Genomic DNA, 16125 nt, shown 5'->3' with positions numbered 1-16125 from the left:
GCGAGGTTGCGGGTTCGAATCACGGTGGTTTGCACGCTACGTCATTTCCGCCATGTTGGTGGACGTAAACAACAGATATCTCATTAGCTTCTTTTGTTCGTCCACCAGCATTTGTTCTTTTCACCATTGTTACCTGTGTCTCTAGAGATTGGTTGCAAACCACCTATAGGAGTTATTCTTAATCTGGCTTGGGGGCCGAATCACTTCTCCCTGAGCATGATTTAGAACTGGCGGACTAGGGGTAACTCTCGAACTGGCTTGGGGACCGAGTAACTCCTCAACGTGGATTTCGCATTTTGTTTTTGCTGTCTTTTCTATTTTTTCCCTTATTATTATTTCTATCTTATTCCTTTTCCCTTTTTTTCTGAGTAGTTATCTTTTATGCGGTTTTAGTACGTGTCAGTTCCTTTTTCATTCTTATTATTATCATTTATTCATATTTATTTATGTAGTTTACAATTTTCCATAACTGACTCTTGCCTTTTGAGCGACAATTAGATAGCAATTTCTTCTATGGTGGTTTCAAATCGTCGCCCATAACTAATTAAGCTTCTACAATAGGAGTTAGTGTCAAAAAGTTTCTATCGACATCTCGTTTTTTTTTCTCCTTGCATCATAACAGTTGGATTTTTGAAAAGTAGGCCATCAATTTTACACAATACCTTTCCACTCTCACCATCCCATTTATTGGGGAAAGAATCTCACCAAGCTCTCCCACTTGATGTTAGTACCAGCCTGTCCTTTTGAAAAGGACCAAACAACTCTGACCTGAAACAGACCGTGTACTTCATTGATATCTTCTACATTAAGCTGCACTGCTTAAAGAGAAAACGTGAAATTCGAGTAGAAAGTATCCAGGTTTATATCGAGAATCAACCAAGCCTAAGAGCGGAATATATTTTCCAGCTCTTCACTTTATTAAAACCAAAGGCTCGTTGGAATTACCTTTAATAATAATAATAATAATAATAATAATAATAATAATAATGATAATAATAATAATAATAATAATAATAATAATAATAATACAGCATTTGTAGTGCGCAAATTCCATGTGGATATGCTCAAATTCGCATTACGACATAGCACTATTTAAATAGTTGAAAACTAAGAGAACAATAAATAGGTTAGGATCACAATATATAGAATAATTAACATCTAAAATAAAATAAAGTAATTAATATTAGGCAGGCTTTGAAAACGCAGCACGAAATAAATGTGTCTTAAGTTTAGACTTGAAGCCAGCAACAGTGTTTTTAGACCTAATTTCCAGAGGAAGCGCGTTCCAAAGTTTCAGCGCAGCATACGTGAAGGAGCGATCACCAATAGTTACTTTAGACAACTTTTTAGGATAACTAAGGAGGAGGTTATCACGAGAACTCCTAAGATCATACCGTGAAGGTGATTTAATGGAAATTAAAGAGGCTAGATATGTAGGTGCCAAACCTTTAAGAACCTTAAAAGTAATTAAAAGAATTTTAAAAACAATTCGAAATTTAACTGGTAGCCAGTGTAAATCAAAAAGTAAAGGTGTAATATGGCAGTATCTACTCTGCTGACAAACCAGTCTAGCAGCAGCATTAAACCGCCTCCCGGTTAGCCCAATGGATAGAGCGCTGGACTGTTATGCGGGAGGTCGAGGGTTCGAGCCCCGGCCGGACCAACACTCAAGGTCTTAAAACAATTGAGAAGAATTTGCTACCTTTCTATAACATCAAGAAATGGCTGGATCTTCTAGTCTTCTCGGATAGGGACGAATAAATGGAGGTCCCCTCTCCTGCAGGGTTGGGGTAGGAGACGTTAATTTCCCACACACGAGATTACTGTGTGATGGATGTCCTCCCCTGGGGTGGGATAGGTGGGAAGGTGAGATCGATAGACAGTGAAGCGGCTGCCAGAGGCGCCTGATATGCTGACGTCTGTTCTCAACCTTACACTGCACCCGTAATTCAGCCTCTGGGCTGCAAGTGGTCAGATATAAACTATATTCATATTCATATTCATTCTGTATACTTTGAAGCTTATTTAAACGATAGTCAGGAATGCCATATAAAATACTGTTGCAAAAGTCAATCCTAGATGACACAAATGCATGCATCAGAGTCTCAGTGCACCGTCTAGATATGTACTTCCGTAAACGCCGAATATTATAGAGATAATAAAAACAAGAGCTAGACAATTTCGTTATGTGGGTAGCCATTGATAATTTTGTTTCAAACCAAGAACCGAGGTTTCTAGCAGAGAAGGCTGCTGAGACGCTGCAATCACCCACCCGTATACCTACCTTATGGTAGGTCTTGATTATTCAATAAAATGGTGAGACCTTTTTCTCTCTGCGCATGCTCCTTCCAATAGCACACTACACTGAAGGTCATCACAGGCCCAGTAAGCGGCCAATCATGTACGGACTTTTTTTGTTTAGTAATCAACTATGATAAGCTTAAAATAATATTGCACCGATCGACTACTGGGCCAGTGATGGCCTGCTATACTGGGCTAATGATGGCTTATGATACTTATACTTTTAACAATTTGACGGAGATGAACTACCAGTTCGGGATCGTCATTAAATTTGATAACCCAGATACGTCACTGCGCGCGGATCTTCCCGCGCAAATTTATGATATCGCATGGTCGCATTCTCAGTTCTGGACAAGGCAGGCTGACATGGGGTTTTACAATGCATAAGTCATGAACTACTATACCATTTCGTACGGAGGATGACTGCAACTGATATTTGCAACTGCGCGAAGAAACAGTTATTTGTCATGTATTCTAATGTGAAACGTCATGTTATTTTCTGTGGCATTTACACAGCAATTACGACCGTAAATGCGTATCTGCTGAACACCCCCTACTGAGCCCCAGGTGTTATAAAATGCTGGAGGAGCCGAAACATTTTTGGGTGAAGTTTTGGGAAAATACTCTTTGAGAAGAAACCAAGCTGCTTTCTGTAAAAAAAATTGTTCATCTTGGAAAACGCCAGTGCGCATTTTGTGTCGATAGCGTTCCCACGGTGGTGACGTTACTCAAAGAAAAGGCGGGAAAAGTGACGCGCTCAGGACCTGCTGCCAAATGCCATTCATGCCACAGTTGTAATTTGTAAACAAACGTTGCCTTGCGATGTTGCGTCTACTATTACGGAGTTCGTTTTATTTTCTCCCGACATCGAAGGCCTGCTATATTGGGAAATAGGTATGGAGGTAAAGAGTATTCTGGAAGTCGCTTTTGAATGGTTCTGTGAGTGTGATATCTTTGAACAGCTCAGAAAACAATGTGAAAATTACTCTGCAGATTCCACGGTAAGTTTAAACCTTTTGACCGCGGTGAAGACACTTATGCAGTTGTGAACAAGCTAAGACTGCGACAAAAAAAAAAAAAAGAAAAAACCTATTAATGAGTATTTCTATACGGGGAAATGCTTATATGTCATTACGTTTGAATTGATTGAGAGAAGGGCATCGAAGATGACCTTACCTTTGAGGTATTTTAAAATGTTATCCCAATCAGTATAGTACTCCATAATTGGAATCTCCTAAACTGATGAATTATAGTGCAGAAATGTTTCTCGTATAGGAATATTCGGACAAGACTTTATTACCAGTGTTTTGCTTCTCCCCCTCAGGAAAGGACTGTTTACAGATTTGTCTTTGAAATGGATCTCATGCACTTGCTTGACTTTAATGGTATGGATTGTGGTAATTACAAACACTCTCTTTCAAAAACCACTTACAACATGTAGCTACAATTACAAGGAACAAAAACATTGCCATCCCTTAATTATTAGTTTCCATCAACGATTTTTTTTTGTTTCACAGCTACACTTGGAAATTTGGCAATAATGAAGCCTTTGAGCACCATTAATGTGTTTCAGGAGGTATTAGTAAAGAGGTCCTTATTATAAGCAGACAGCTGTCATATGATAGTGCATTAACTAGCAGCACCTCTGTATAATTAGCAATTCTGAGATAGCAGTATTTCTTTCCAGGCAGTATTCTTGTGTGTTGTAAATGTCATTGGATCTCAAAACCACTTAAAATATTCCTCCCCACATTTCTGAGGTTATAGGGTCAATTGTAACCATATAGGTTTTGTGATTCTCTTTTTACAAATTTTATTTTTATTTTTCTTTCTGCTCATCACAATTATCTTTGATTACTGGTGATTAATGGAATTATCACAAGGAAAATAACATACTTTAATATACACATATATCTACAGGTATATTATAATTTCAAAACCGAATTATCAAAAGTAATGCTGGTAAATTAAAAATGCAAAGAACCATAATATCTGAAGATTGTGTTTTGATAATAAAATTGTTCACTAATATCTTCTTTACAGGTGTGTTATATTGTTATTCACACTCTGTCGTGGATTCCAGATTTGATACTCCCTTCACAAGTTCTTGTTGCTGTCAGGTTTTCATCAGTTCCACTCTATAAAGAGTAGGTTGAATTTTTGTAAAATGATTTTATCACAATCAAGTACATACATGTTCAATATTAGTCCAGACACATTAAGATAACTAGGTACATATGTGCAGAGATCTTTAGTAAAAAGCCAAGGTTTAGTTATGTGGACTTACAGTGTATCTTTAACAAGTTTCTTATGGCTGATCAGCTTTGTAGCATCTCCAGGTGTAATATTTAAGTACTAATACTGTAATTTGTAGTACACCTAAGAGAAACAGACTGGTGTTGATCTTCATAGACAAGTGGACAATGAAAATAACTTTGATAAATTTTCAACTCAGGTCTATGAGCAGAAGGAATCTGGTTGGTAATATTCAGCCAAATCTCACAAAGATATGTGGTATCATAAGTGGAATCACAGATGTCACTCAGTACACGTGAGTTGTAATTTAGTCCACAAGATCTGTCCATTTTCCGATTGATTCTTAGCTGAAAATTGAAGTTTGTTCAAGACAAAGAGCTTTTGTCATGGTCTAGATGGTATGGTATAATGAAAGACACACTGGCCTGAGCTTCATTCCTGGCAAGGAATCACAGTGTTGTGTTACCAGGCAAAACACTTTACTCTCACTGTGTAGGTGAACTGTTAAGGAAACCTTCAAAATTTGCTTAGGTTTGCAATCTACAAGTCAGAATAGGGATTTTTTTTTTACATCAGGGCTCCTTTCTTCCAGTACTTACAAAACTGTGGAAAGATAACCAGTAAATGTTATTGAGGAATGGAAATTTTTCCTTTATGCCGATAGCGGCCATACACGTATCATCAAAATTCTAAAAATGAGTTAGTTTGTGTAAAATAATATCCAATTGTTAGATATGAGAACTTTGACAGAATCTTTTCCTTGATAATTTCTTTAGCCAAAGTGCAAGATTCTATTGCCCTCAATCCAGTTGTCCTGGTTCTGCGAAATATTGTTATATCAGAGTTCATTTGGCTGGAAAAACAGAAAATGTCACTGTAAGGTAAGCTGCACATTTGGGATCTTGTGAAGCAGCTCTTTTCTTGTGAGGAAATATTTTAAGAGATTTTTCAAGATAGATTTCATGATTGTTTTGCTCTTCGGAATCTGCAAGTTTCCTTTTATTCCCCCAAACCTCGCTTTGGTGCCCAAAACTAGGTTCCAGACTTGTGCGCCTAAACATATCAGAAATGGGCTATTGAGAGAGTAATGTCTACTTACAGACCTCATCATTGAGCAGTCTTAAGGCTAAAGGGGGGCTTACAAAAGAGTTTTAAGAAAATTTTTATTTATGGCAACTTATAACAACTTAGGGTATTGCCTTTCAATTAGATAAATTACTAGCTCTAACTCATAATTATTACTTATAAATGGTCTATCTTGTGTTTGTTAGGAGTGATTTTGTGTGTAGATACTGTGGATGCTCTCTACTTGAAGATGTTACTTGCCGTACTTTAGCAGGTAATAATGTTGGTAGCTGTAAGGAAACCAGCTGATAAGATTAATTTTTTGAAACCTTTTCCATTAAAGGGGGAATTGAAATGTTTCTTTCCTAATTTTTTTTTCGTCATTGATATTATTTAATATCACTAGATAAATGCATTGTTCAAGTCATATCACCGTTAACAGTCAACAGCCAACTTTGGATCAACACTGGGTGGGGAGAATTTTACCAAACCATCCCAATCTATGTCCGAGGTAAGCGTAGAAGAAAGAGAAAGAGCTAGAATTCCTACTGGAAGGAGGGAACTAGTTGACATGACCAAAGGGTAGAGTGTATAACAATTGAAAAACAACTTCAGCTAGTCAGCAGGAAAATGGTCAAGTCTTAGTGATTCATTTAAATTCCAGTGCTCAAAATCATTTTAAAGTTATGCTACCTCCATTTTTTTGCATATCTTAGTTTGGTTTGTTTTCATGGTATTCACTAAACTTAAAGACTTAAAGCCTTTGATCTACATTTTTATGGACATCATTTACATTCTAGTTGACTCTATTTTATTCCAGGCTCATAAATCTTTCTGTTTCTTATTTCTTTTTAAAGATGAGCTTATCAGGGAAGTTCAGATTGGCTGTTACTGTTCATTTGTTCTTTTACCCTCATGTGAAATTCATGATTCTTCGATGCAACTTCATTGTACTCCAGTGTTTGAGGTATGGTATTGAATGTAACTATCTTACTTTACTCATTTTCCATGAAAATGCAGTTACACTTTGTCATGCTTTGAACATTTCTTGTCTGAATATTAAACTTTCCAATGTGGTCACTTATTCTAATTCACTATCAATTTCTTTTTTTTAAGGCAAACAACATGCAGAAGGTGAGATTAAATTGTGAATGGCTGATAAATTTCCCACCACTGGTATTTGAATTAACAATTGGTCAGTGCCTTCTCACTAGCTATATATAGAGTAGCTGATTTAAGTGTAATATTCTTGCAGCCACCCCACTTTCTTTGTATGTTATTACTCTACAGTAAAGTTATAAATTTATGTGCATTTGCAAGTAGCCTTGTAGCTTAATAAGATTTTCCTATTAAATCAATCTCTAAATGTTCTTTAAAACCATTGTGTCATTGTAGAATATTTGGAGTAAACTCTTTGGCTATATTTTCAGAGTTGTTTTTATCTTTCAGATGAGTCTTAGTCCTTTCTTAGATCTACTACCCTCCAGTTTGCCAAATAGAATAGAAATGCTTCATAAAGGTAGTACTATTATTTATATGCTATGAAATACATTTCTGAAAGCACTGCCAGTAAAGACCCACAACCATCAATTTATTTCACTCGTCGTTTCAGGTTGTACTACTGACATTAACTGCTGTAAATATGTATTCTATACATTGTAACTGCAATGAGCCACAAACATTATTACTTATTTCCTTTTCTGCATAGAATTCATCAGATGTTGTTTCACTCAGTTAGCTCAAAGAAAAAGGAAACGATAGTTACACTCTTTCATAGAATAAATAATAAAATAAATTATTCCAGCTAACACTTTTTTTTAAATTGCTATTTAGATAGAAGGAGCTCACCATGGAGTTTTGTTAGCAGTCTAGCGTATTGCTTCGGAGGTACTGTACAGTATTGTTAATTGCTCTAAATTTGTTATGACAATTTGCAGTCAAACCTGTATCAAGCGACACAGTACTAAGTGGTCACCCTGTATTAAGCAGCCATTTGTCAAAGTTGTGAATTAGTCCCCCTTTAATCACTGTAATTTTCACCTCTGTCAAGCAGTTACCTCACTTTATTAAGTTGTCATAGTCAACCTTTAACTGAGTCCCAACAGCCTGTTTGTATTGCAGTACCACTAAATAAAACTAAGAATAATATTTCAAGTCCTTTTAATGCAATGTTTCTCTCCCCAATCAAAGTAAGCAATTTTTTCGGAGCAAGATTCTGTACATGTGGTGAATTACAGCACAAAGTGGCATCATAATACCCCTAATCTGTGGAACTTATATTTAGCAGTCACCCCTCCATTCCTTGCGGGTTACCACTAATTAAAACAGGTTCAACTGTAGCTTGGTCACGCTCTGACTGGCTGATTTTGGTTCTTCAACAATTTCATACTTGAAGCAGCATTTTCAGCAAGCCATCAGACCTTCAAGAGAAAAAGACCAGTCAGTCAAGTTGACAGTATAGGTCATGTAAAGAGTAATACAGTACACAGGAAGATAAATGTCTTCTTTAAAGATGGGGGAAGAGTAGGTATAGTGTTGAGAAAAAAAAAATTGAAATTGTAGATTTTTTCCATGGACTGGTTTTGGACTTGTGAGCAGTAATTATCAAATACATTATCTAATTAATACATGTTGCAGATCGTCATATTTCTCTTGTAGCATCTGTGACACCACCTGGAACGTTCTTTCATCTAAAAGTGTTCCTGCTCATGTCCCTACTGATTCTTCACTCTTCTGATTGTCCAGAAGATACTAAACAAGGAAACTCCAGGCATCTTCACATGCTTGTCATTGCTGATGACCTTCTTAGGATTCAAAGGCTATTTCTTTATGTGATGTCATTTGCAAAGAGAATGCTTGTTCATTCCCCTCCAAGCGATTTATTCCCATCCTGTTGCCGAGATCCTTTTGGCTCGGGCGCATACATGATTAATGGTGAGGCTAATACAAAGAAAAGTTTTTGGAGAAATATTTTACTAAAACTGTGAATCTAAAATTCTTAGCAGCCAAGAAGTTGTATCCAATCCTCCCTCAAGGGAAATAAATTGAATTTCCAGGGACTGAGAATGGTGTTTCAAACTTAACATACTCTTATTTAAGAAACTTATTCATAGAAAGGTTTTTCTGGGGGGCAGGGTGGGGACAGGTCAGATCTCAAATGCTCTCCATAAGGTACAGGTACACAGTTGTACAACTATGTGTAACTATGTTCTCTTGTAAAAGAATGTTAATAGATCACTTTTGTGGTTTATTCATCTGCTCAGTCATGATTATCTTAAAGTTTATAGTTTTTTTGTTGTTTCTTTGCTTCAGCTGGATGCATCTCCCTTGCATCTGATGGTGTTTGTCTGATTCCTAATGCAGCTGTCTTAAAGAAAGATCAAAAGGATAGGCTTCAATATGGTATTAATAATGAAAATCATTCTCTTGTGGTTGTGCTTAATAACCTTATTATAAATAAGAGATAAACCACAGCTTAAATTTTGTTGATTTTAAATAATCTCAATAGATCAGTGAAATTACCTCCCATTGATTATTAGGATCAGGTTTAAAAGGTTGTTTGCTGTGAGGATTTATATGACAAGCTGAATCATTTGTATTTTGATTGGTTCTTACCAATGATCTATTGGAGGACAGATGCATACATGACATCATCAAGTGTAACGTCTGCCTTTCAAGTCTTATTCCAGTTAGCAACACCAAAATATTTTGCAAGTTTTGAGCATGAAATTTCATGAAAGCCTTTTGCATTACTCATCATTTTGATCTCCATACAAATGAACTATTCTGTCTTTGTCGTGAATTGTTAAAGAGATCTTAGACTAGTTGCTTATTACTTCTTCTGTGGACTTCCTCTCCACTAGCTTTAGAGAATGGATGTATGGCAGTGAAGGTACCAGAAAAGTTTGGGTCTTATCAAGGTCGCCAGGTCACTATACCACTAACCAGTAGTGTATGGGTGTGTTCTGAACCGTCACAGAAATCCAGTCATCATACCATCCCTGACGATGATCCTATATTAAACCTAGGTCACCCAGTAAAGGCATGTTCATTTTATGTTTACTTGTATGTGTGTTAATTCAATTGGCACTTTGTTTTTGCCTACCTAGTCACTTCTATGTATTAAGATGTACATTTTTTTTAACTTATTGCTTTCTGCAGGAATGTTCAAATTTGCCAAGAGCCCTTGTAGAGTAAGTACAATTAGACAGAGTAAGTGTGAAATGAATGTGATTATTTGTTATGTTAAGATCATTTTTCTGATTTTGAACCCACACTTGTCTTCTGCTGTGCCTTACCATTTCTAATCTTTCTTGATCTCGCTTAACATTCTATTAAGATATCATTTCTACCCGTAGTCAGTTTTCAGTAGTGTTTAACCTGAGTGGATCAGCAGAGCAGCATGACAATTCTGATGAGTCAGTGAGCGAAGAAGTTTTAAGGAAAGCCTTAGATCATGACGAGGATGAAGAAGATGCCTTGTACATTAGTGACGAGGAAATTAGCCAGGTAAAGAGAGTTCCTTTAGCATCAGATTAAGGAAGGAATGTAAGAATAGTAAAACAAGCATACATTAACAAAAATTTTAACTAGAATGAGTATTGTCGGCTGTCCCTCATTCTTAGGAAATTGGACTTGACACAAAACCACCCATTCATGCCTTACGTCCAAGGAAAAGTCCAGGCCCCGGTTGTTCGAAGGCTAGATAACGGTATCTACGAGTGGCTAAATTTTTATCTGGTGGAAAGCGCTATACGTTTTGCTATTACTTATCCGCTGGATAGCGATTTATCCGTTGGATAATTTTATCCGCCATTTATACAACTGGGCCCAGTTCAATGCAAAAGTGTTACTTGTGTCTCGCTGTAATTTGTCTTTGGAATTTCTTTCTTCAGTTCCTTCACCATGCTGGGCAAAAACACGTTAGCCTGACAGTGGCAGCACAGGATCTTATTCAAGGCTATTATTTGGCAAGTAGGCGAACCAGAAACTCTCTTTCAACCGTTGGTGCAGAATTTCCTTCTTCTGCTTTACAACATCTGTAAGTTTAATCAGTATCAATTGCTTGTATCCATTTTGAAGGTCACTGGATTTCTTTGAAGCCAGTTGTGATTTACATTTGCTGTAATCTAAATTTTGTCTATGTTTAACCGCCCTCCTTCTCACTTTGGTCTTTATTCCTTCTTAAGTGATCCACTATATCCCATTTCTTTTATTCTTGGTGTTCGTTAATTGATTAAACTGATTGCCCTTGTTTTTTTTTTTTTTTTTAGAACCAGTTTAGCTATCGCTCATTCTAAGTTATCGCTTCGTTCAGAGGTAAACAAATTCGATAAGGGACTGTGCCATCCTGTGTAAGAACTCTCTTCTCGTCGCGTGCAGGCGTGGACATGTATGCACACAGGAGGCCCACACAAGCGGCATGTCTGGTCGTTTGTTCGAAATATAAAGAAATGTATGGAGGAGAATATTGAAGAGTCGTAATATCGTAAACCTATATCAAGGAATGTCTATGTTAAGGCTCAAAGTAAATGTAAACCTACCTCACTTGCTGTGTATTGTCATTTCTGTGGTTCTAAATGGCGAATTTGAGCGATTCAGTAGATTTTGCGTTGACTGTTACTTTACTGTCTAAGAAGGAGACAGTAAAGTATACAGTCTTGAGCCTTAACATAGACATTCCTTGATATAAGGTTACGATATTACGACTCTTCAATATTCTCCCATAGATTTCTTTATATTTCGAACAAACGAGCAGACCGACGCCGCTTGTGTGGGCCGCTTGTGTGGGTCCCCTGTGGTATGCAGGGAGGGTGGTGGCAATTTTATCTCGTGTAGAGCCTTGTTCTATGTTAGAGTTAACTGTCAAAAAGAGTACATCAATTAATCAAGCACAAAAAATGGAATCTAATTTACTAACAAGTGCTCATAACGTCGATGATAACGTGGCTGTGTTACTGGACATCTGAATCGACAGTAGTATCTGTACGTATGATGCACGATCCTCGCAGTAGATAGCGCTATTTATGCAATAGCGAAAATCAGACCTGAAAAAAAATCAGGCCTGGGATTCGAACCACTGACCAGTGGTTCGAATCCCGTACAGGCCTGATTTTTTTTCAGGTCTGATTTTCGCTATTACATAAATAGCGCTATCTACTGCGAGGATCGTGCATCATACGTATCTAATACCGCAGTTCAAAATATATGAACTTCATATATTCATTGTATCTGAGTAGTATCTGTCTAAATGGAAAATCTTGTGAGGAGCGAAAAACTTTCAAAGAACAGTCAGGAAGCGTTCGGAGAAGTATTTTAGAAAATTTCACAAGTGAAGTTTGATTACATTTTATAGATTCGACCTTCTAACTGAATGAATCCCACCCTCCATGATTTCAATCTTGTGTAGACCAACAGACAAAATTTTTCAGAAAAACCGAGACTAACCGAAAACAGAAGCTCCTCTGATCATTAACGGTCACAGAGGGGAACCGTGTTACGTACTTTTTAATCATCATACTTGTCATATTTGGAAGTCGGTTTGCTATCCTGCTGTAATTAGGTCGTCATGGGATTTTTTTGCTTTCAATACTCCTGGACAGATTGCTGAAAACAGTTCGTGTGAAGAGATTTATTTTGTGAATAAAATTTTACAACCGTCATCAAGACTTGACCAATCCTGATTAGACGCTTTAAAAAAAATAAGAACGAAGTCATTTATTTCAGCACACGTAGGATATAGACACGCAGTTCACCGACATTCGCACAGGTTATTGACGGAAAAATAACAATTCCGTGAATGCGACAGAAATCTCAAACTGAGGAAAACTCCTTTTGACGTGTTCCACAAGATTTACCAACCTTCTATCATATAAAAAAAAAAAAAGGGCTGTGGAGCCGGTCAAAAGGATAGTATTTATTGTGTAGGGTAAGCAAATACGTGGGCTTTGGCGCCTGAAAATCGATTTTTTGCCTTGGAAACTAATGCGGCAACACTTTTTTTAAGCAAAAGTTGTTGCTAAAAGTTGTTCACGAAACAGGCGGAACCACTGGATTGCCGTGTTTTTCGCTGAAAACCTCACGAAATTTTAGATGAATTTGATTGTCCAATACTGAATGTGACTTCCTAAACTCATAACTATAAACTGACGAAAAAGATCGCAAATCCGCAAAGAGAGGTAAATCTCGTGAGAAGCAGCCGTGTGTTTCCTCAGAGGAGTGCCAATTATAACAAAGCATTTTCATTAACGTTCGAAAACCCGAGCTTTTGTCCTCCAAGTACATGTTAAGCGGCTCGCATTAACTCTGAATTGATGTCATTTTTGGTAGACCTCTCTGTTAATCGTCAAGCGATAACTCCAAATGCTGAATTGAAGACCGGCAAATTGACAACGTAGAAGGGTGTTGTCGCGTCCATCGTCGGCAACCAAAGTGTCTTCTGATGAAGTGAAAAGCCGAGATTGACCAATTCGAAGTTTACCACCCAACTCGAGATATAAAGAAATCGGTGTATTTTAAGTAAAGTTTTTGAATATGAGCAAATGAACAGCCTTTACCGAGCAAATTTCTCAACATTCAAAACTAAAAAATATTCTTTCTCTTTATTTATTCATCCTTTTTAATTTCTATTTTTATCGCAGAATCGTTGTTTACAGTTTTCACTCGTGCGTATGTAGGTGGGACGGGATTTAAGTATAATAATAATTTTAAATTACAAGCTATCAGAAAGCATTGTTGAATTTTGCTACATGAATAATTGTTTTGCTGGAATTAACGTTTTACGTTTCTATCACCTGTGTCTGTTCCCAACAATAGTTACTTTTTCTCACGAGTAACAATTTAAAATATGTTACGGTAAACAACTCCTTCCTAGTTTCACCCTCGATAGCGTTTTCTTGAGAAGCAGCCGAGTAGAGAAAATAATGAAGGAAATAACAATTCGAAAAGCAGTTCCGAGCGACTTTGCAGCCGTCCTAGAAATGTCGGAAGGGATTTACAACGGACATGACTATTTTCCTTGCTTTTTTCACCAATGGCTGACCAAACCGCACCGAACTATTTTTGTTGCTCAGTATGGTGAAAAGCTTGTTGGCCTTAGAGCTATTCACATTGTAGACGGAGGCGAGACTTTTATAAGTCAAGGCTTGCGGATTCATCCCAGATTCCGTGGATTGGGCTTGAGCACCCATTTAATCGACGCAATTCACAAGCATATACGACAAGAATATCCCAAAGTCTGTCGAGAACGCTTCACGACTAAATCCGATAACATCGAGCGCCTTTCTATTCAGAAGAAGTACGGCGACACCGCCTTGTTTGAGCGCGACATCTTGGCCTTCTACGTGAACAGAGAAACTTTGAAACCACATTATCTGGAAGCATTGGCCGGTACTTTTGATTTGAAAGTAAAAGCCTGTTCAAGACTTTTCCTGTACAATTTTATTCTGGACGATTCGGTGGCAAACATGTTTCCTGGCCGTACGATCGTCGTTGACTGGGAGCCATTCGAAGCTCAACGATCCAATATCGATTGCATTTTCGAAGAGGGTGATTGCGTCTTCTCGGACCGAGATGCAAACGATTGCTCTGCTGGCAAGCTACCGAAATCGTTCGCTCACGGTCGGCGATCACCCCGAGTAAAGTACATGCATTGGGTGGCATCTATTTACACAGAAGACCCAGTCATGTTCCAAGTACACGTTGTTGAACAGCTGAGGAGAGCCTGCGAGCAAATAGAAGGTGACTTCATCTTTTCCACCTTTCACAAAGATCGTCATACTAATTGGGGCAAGAAGCTGCTGGAAGAATCAGTGGGCTTAAAACCAGTGGAATTTTTCCGTGACTTTGGACTTATGATGTTTGAGCGAAATTTTCTAAAATGACAGAACCGCCATGAAAGCTGTAGTGATACTTTTCTTCATTTTCCTTCTTTCAGAAACTTCTTTTTCCCTAGGTTTACACGCGGAAAGAAATCTCTTAATTGTTTGTGATATATGAATGCCAATAAATGAAGCGTTGCATAAACTGATTTTTTAAATGTTAAAATAATTAACTTTTCTCGACCGTTTATATTCATGGATTTGTTCTGTCCCTATAAATCCTAAAATGCAACCATAGGAAACCCATTTTTTTTTTTTTACTCGAAGGTTTCAGAAGAGGATGCCGTGATGGCCATTGTCCTGTACGAGGACTCCATAAAATGGAAATACGGTAATATGACGCAATTTCGCCCCCAATGTGGCCCCTCTTGGGCTTTACTTTGTCTCCTCGGCTCTGTCCTTAATTTTATTTAATAATTTCAGTATAATACTTCATTATAGACGTGAAAACCTAAAACCAGAAGATTTAAGGTCTGCAGTGAAAAACATATATCTTTGAAAATATTAGCCACGGAGGGAATATTTCAAACATTTCTATCAACAAGAATGAAAAGCTGACATGGGTTCTCGAGAAGCATAGCTAAAAAGTATATCCCAAGCTTGAGAAAACATCATTAAACTAAAGGAAACACATAAATGGTACGAGGGAACAAAGAAAACTCCTTGGAAAGACACGTAACCGCATCCAAGCGCCAGAGAACTCGTGTAAACATACCGAGATCATTATAGTCTGGTGTTGCTTTAAACTCAATCAAGACTGCATTCAGTGGTTTACTCAGTTTGGTTTTTTGCAAACTAGTTTTAGCACTGCCTCCTGTAGATATAGATTGAGACCAGACATTTGAGTGTCGAAACTGATAAACCGGAATTGCTTTTTTCGTACTCATCAGGCAGGATACTTGATTTCACTGGAGTTCTCATTGGTTTTTTTGTGATATTTATTCATTTTTTTTATGATTGGCCGTTGGAATTGGTGTTCAGTTAAGCGAAAAGTAATTTTTCTGATGTTGCTACCCTACAGGTTATTCAGGTATCGGGCCAGTGAACCCTCCATCTCCCGGCTCAGATGGCGCTGAATTCTTTGGCCCAAAGGTCAGTTACTTCTGGGGCAAGCCTCGAGCAATCCACAGTTTGAAAGCAAATCCAAATCTCCGTTTACCAGTTACTATTATGATAATATGACAATATCGACAAGATTTTCCTATTTTATTCGTCGACAATATATCACAATCCCGTAGTGGTTTAGTCATCTCTGCTAAATAGTGGGTGATAAAGAAGTGGTTTCATTTTTCCAGTATTAACCTCTTTTTTACTTAATTTTTGTCTTTTGGTAGAATGATTTCAGGATGGAGCAAATTCAAGGAAGAATTCGGCGATATTGCTCTACTTTCAAAGATGGCCACTGTACTCCATCCAGAGTGTATGCGCACGAGGAGTGATCTTTTATGATTTCTGAATATAACGCTCCACCAGTGCAGAATGAATGCAAATTTTAAGGCGGAATTGAATTTGTTACGTTCGTTCACTTGAATAAAGATAAATGGAAACTTAGAGGACTCTTTCATATTTGTCGGCGACATTTTTCTCGTGTACGACCGAGACCTGGCACTAGGTCTGTATCACA

General features: G+C 37.5%; 2 protein-coding genes across 2 annotated transcripts; both read left to right on the top strand.

Moving 5' to 3' along the window:
• Positions 1-3061: 3061 nt before the first annotated feature.
• On the top strand, positions 3062-16052 carry LOC111322691 (minichromosome maintenance domain-containing protein 2-like). Its single transcript, XM_088730507.1, has 22 exons — positions 3062-3302; positions 3626-3686; positions 3819-3877; positions 4345-4448; positions 4757-4852; positions 5334-5438; positions 5829-5896; positions 6029-6133; positions 6480-6589; positions 6739-6756; positions 7072-7141; positions 7456-7509; positions 8281-8556; positions 8935-9024; positions 9486-9664; positions 9784-9815; positions 9981-10131; positions 10518-10663; positions 10896-10941; positions 14769-14832; positions 15523-15593; positions 15836-16052. Exons 1-22 carry the CDS (start codon positions 3198-3200, stop codon positions 15938-15940), a joined length of 2115 nt encoding a protein of 704 aa, XP_088586633.1. The 5' UTR covers positions 3062-3197; the 3' UTR covers positions 15941-16052.
• On the top strand, positions 13406-14625 carry LOC148725718 (putative N-acetyltransferase 16). The gene has a single exon (XM_088730508.1). The coding sequence runs from the start codon at positions 13545-13547 to the stop codon at positions 14502-14504; it is 960 nt and encodes a 319-aa protein (XP_088586634.1). The 5' UTR covers positions 13406-13544; the 3' UTR covers positions 14505-14625.
• Positions 16053-16125: the final 73 nt, after the last annotated feature.

The sequence above is a fragment of the Stylophora pistillata genome, chromosome 8, assembly GCF_964205215.1.
Source record: "Stylophora pistillata chromosome 8, jaStyPist1.2, whole genome shotgun sequence".
In the NCBI taxonomy this organism is placed as follows: domain Eukaryota; kingdom Metazoa; phylum Cnidaria; class Anthozoa; order Scleractinia; family Pocilloporidae; genus Stylophora; species Stylophora pistillata.
The sequence above is the reverse complement of the archived record's forward strand: the minus strand, read 5'-3'. Positions and strand labels throughout refer to the sequence as shown.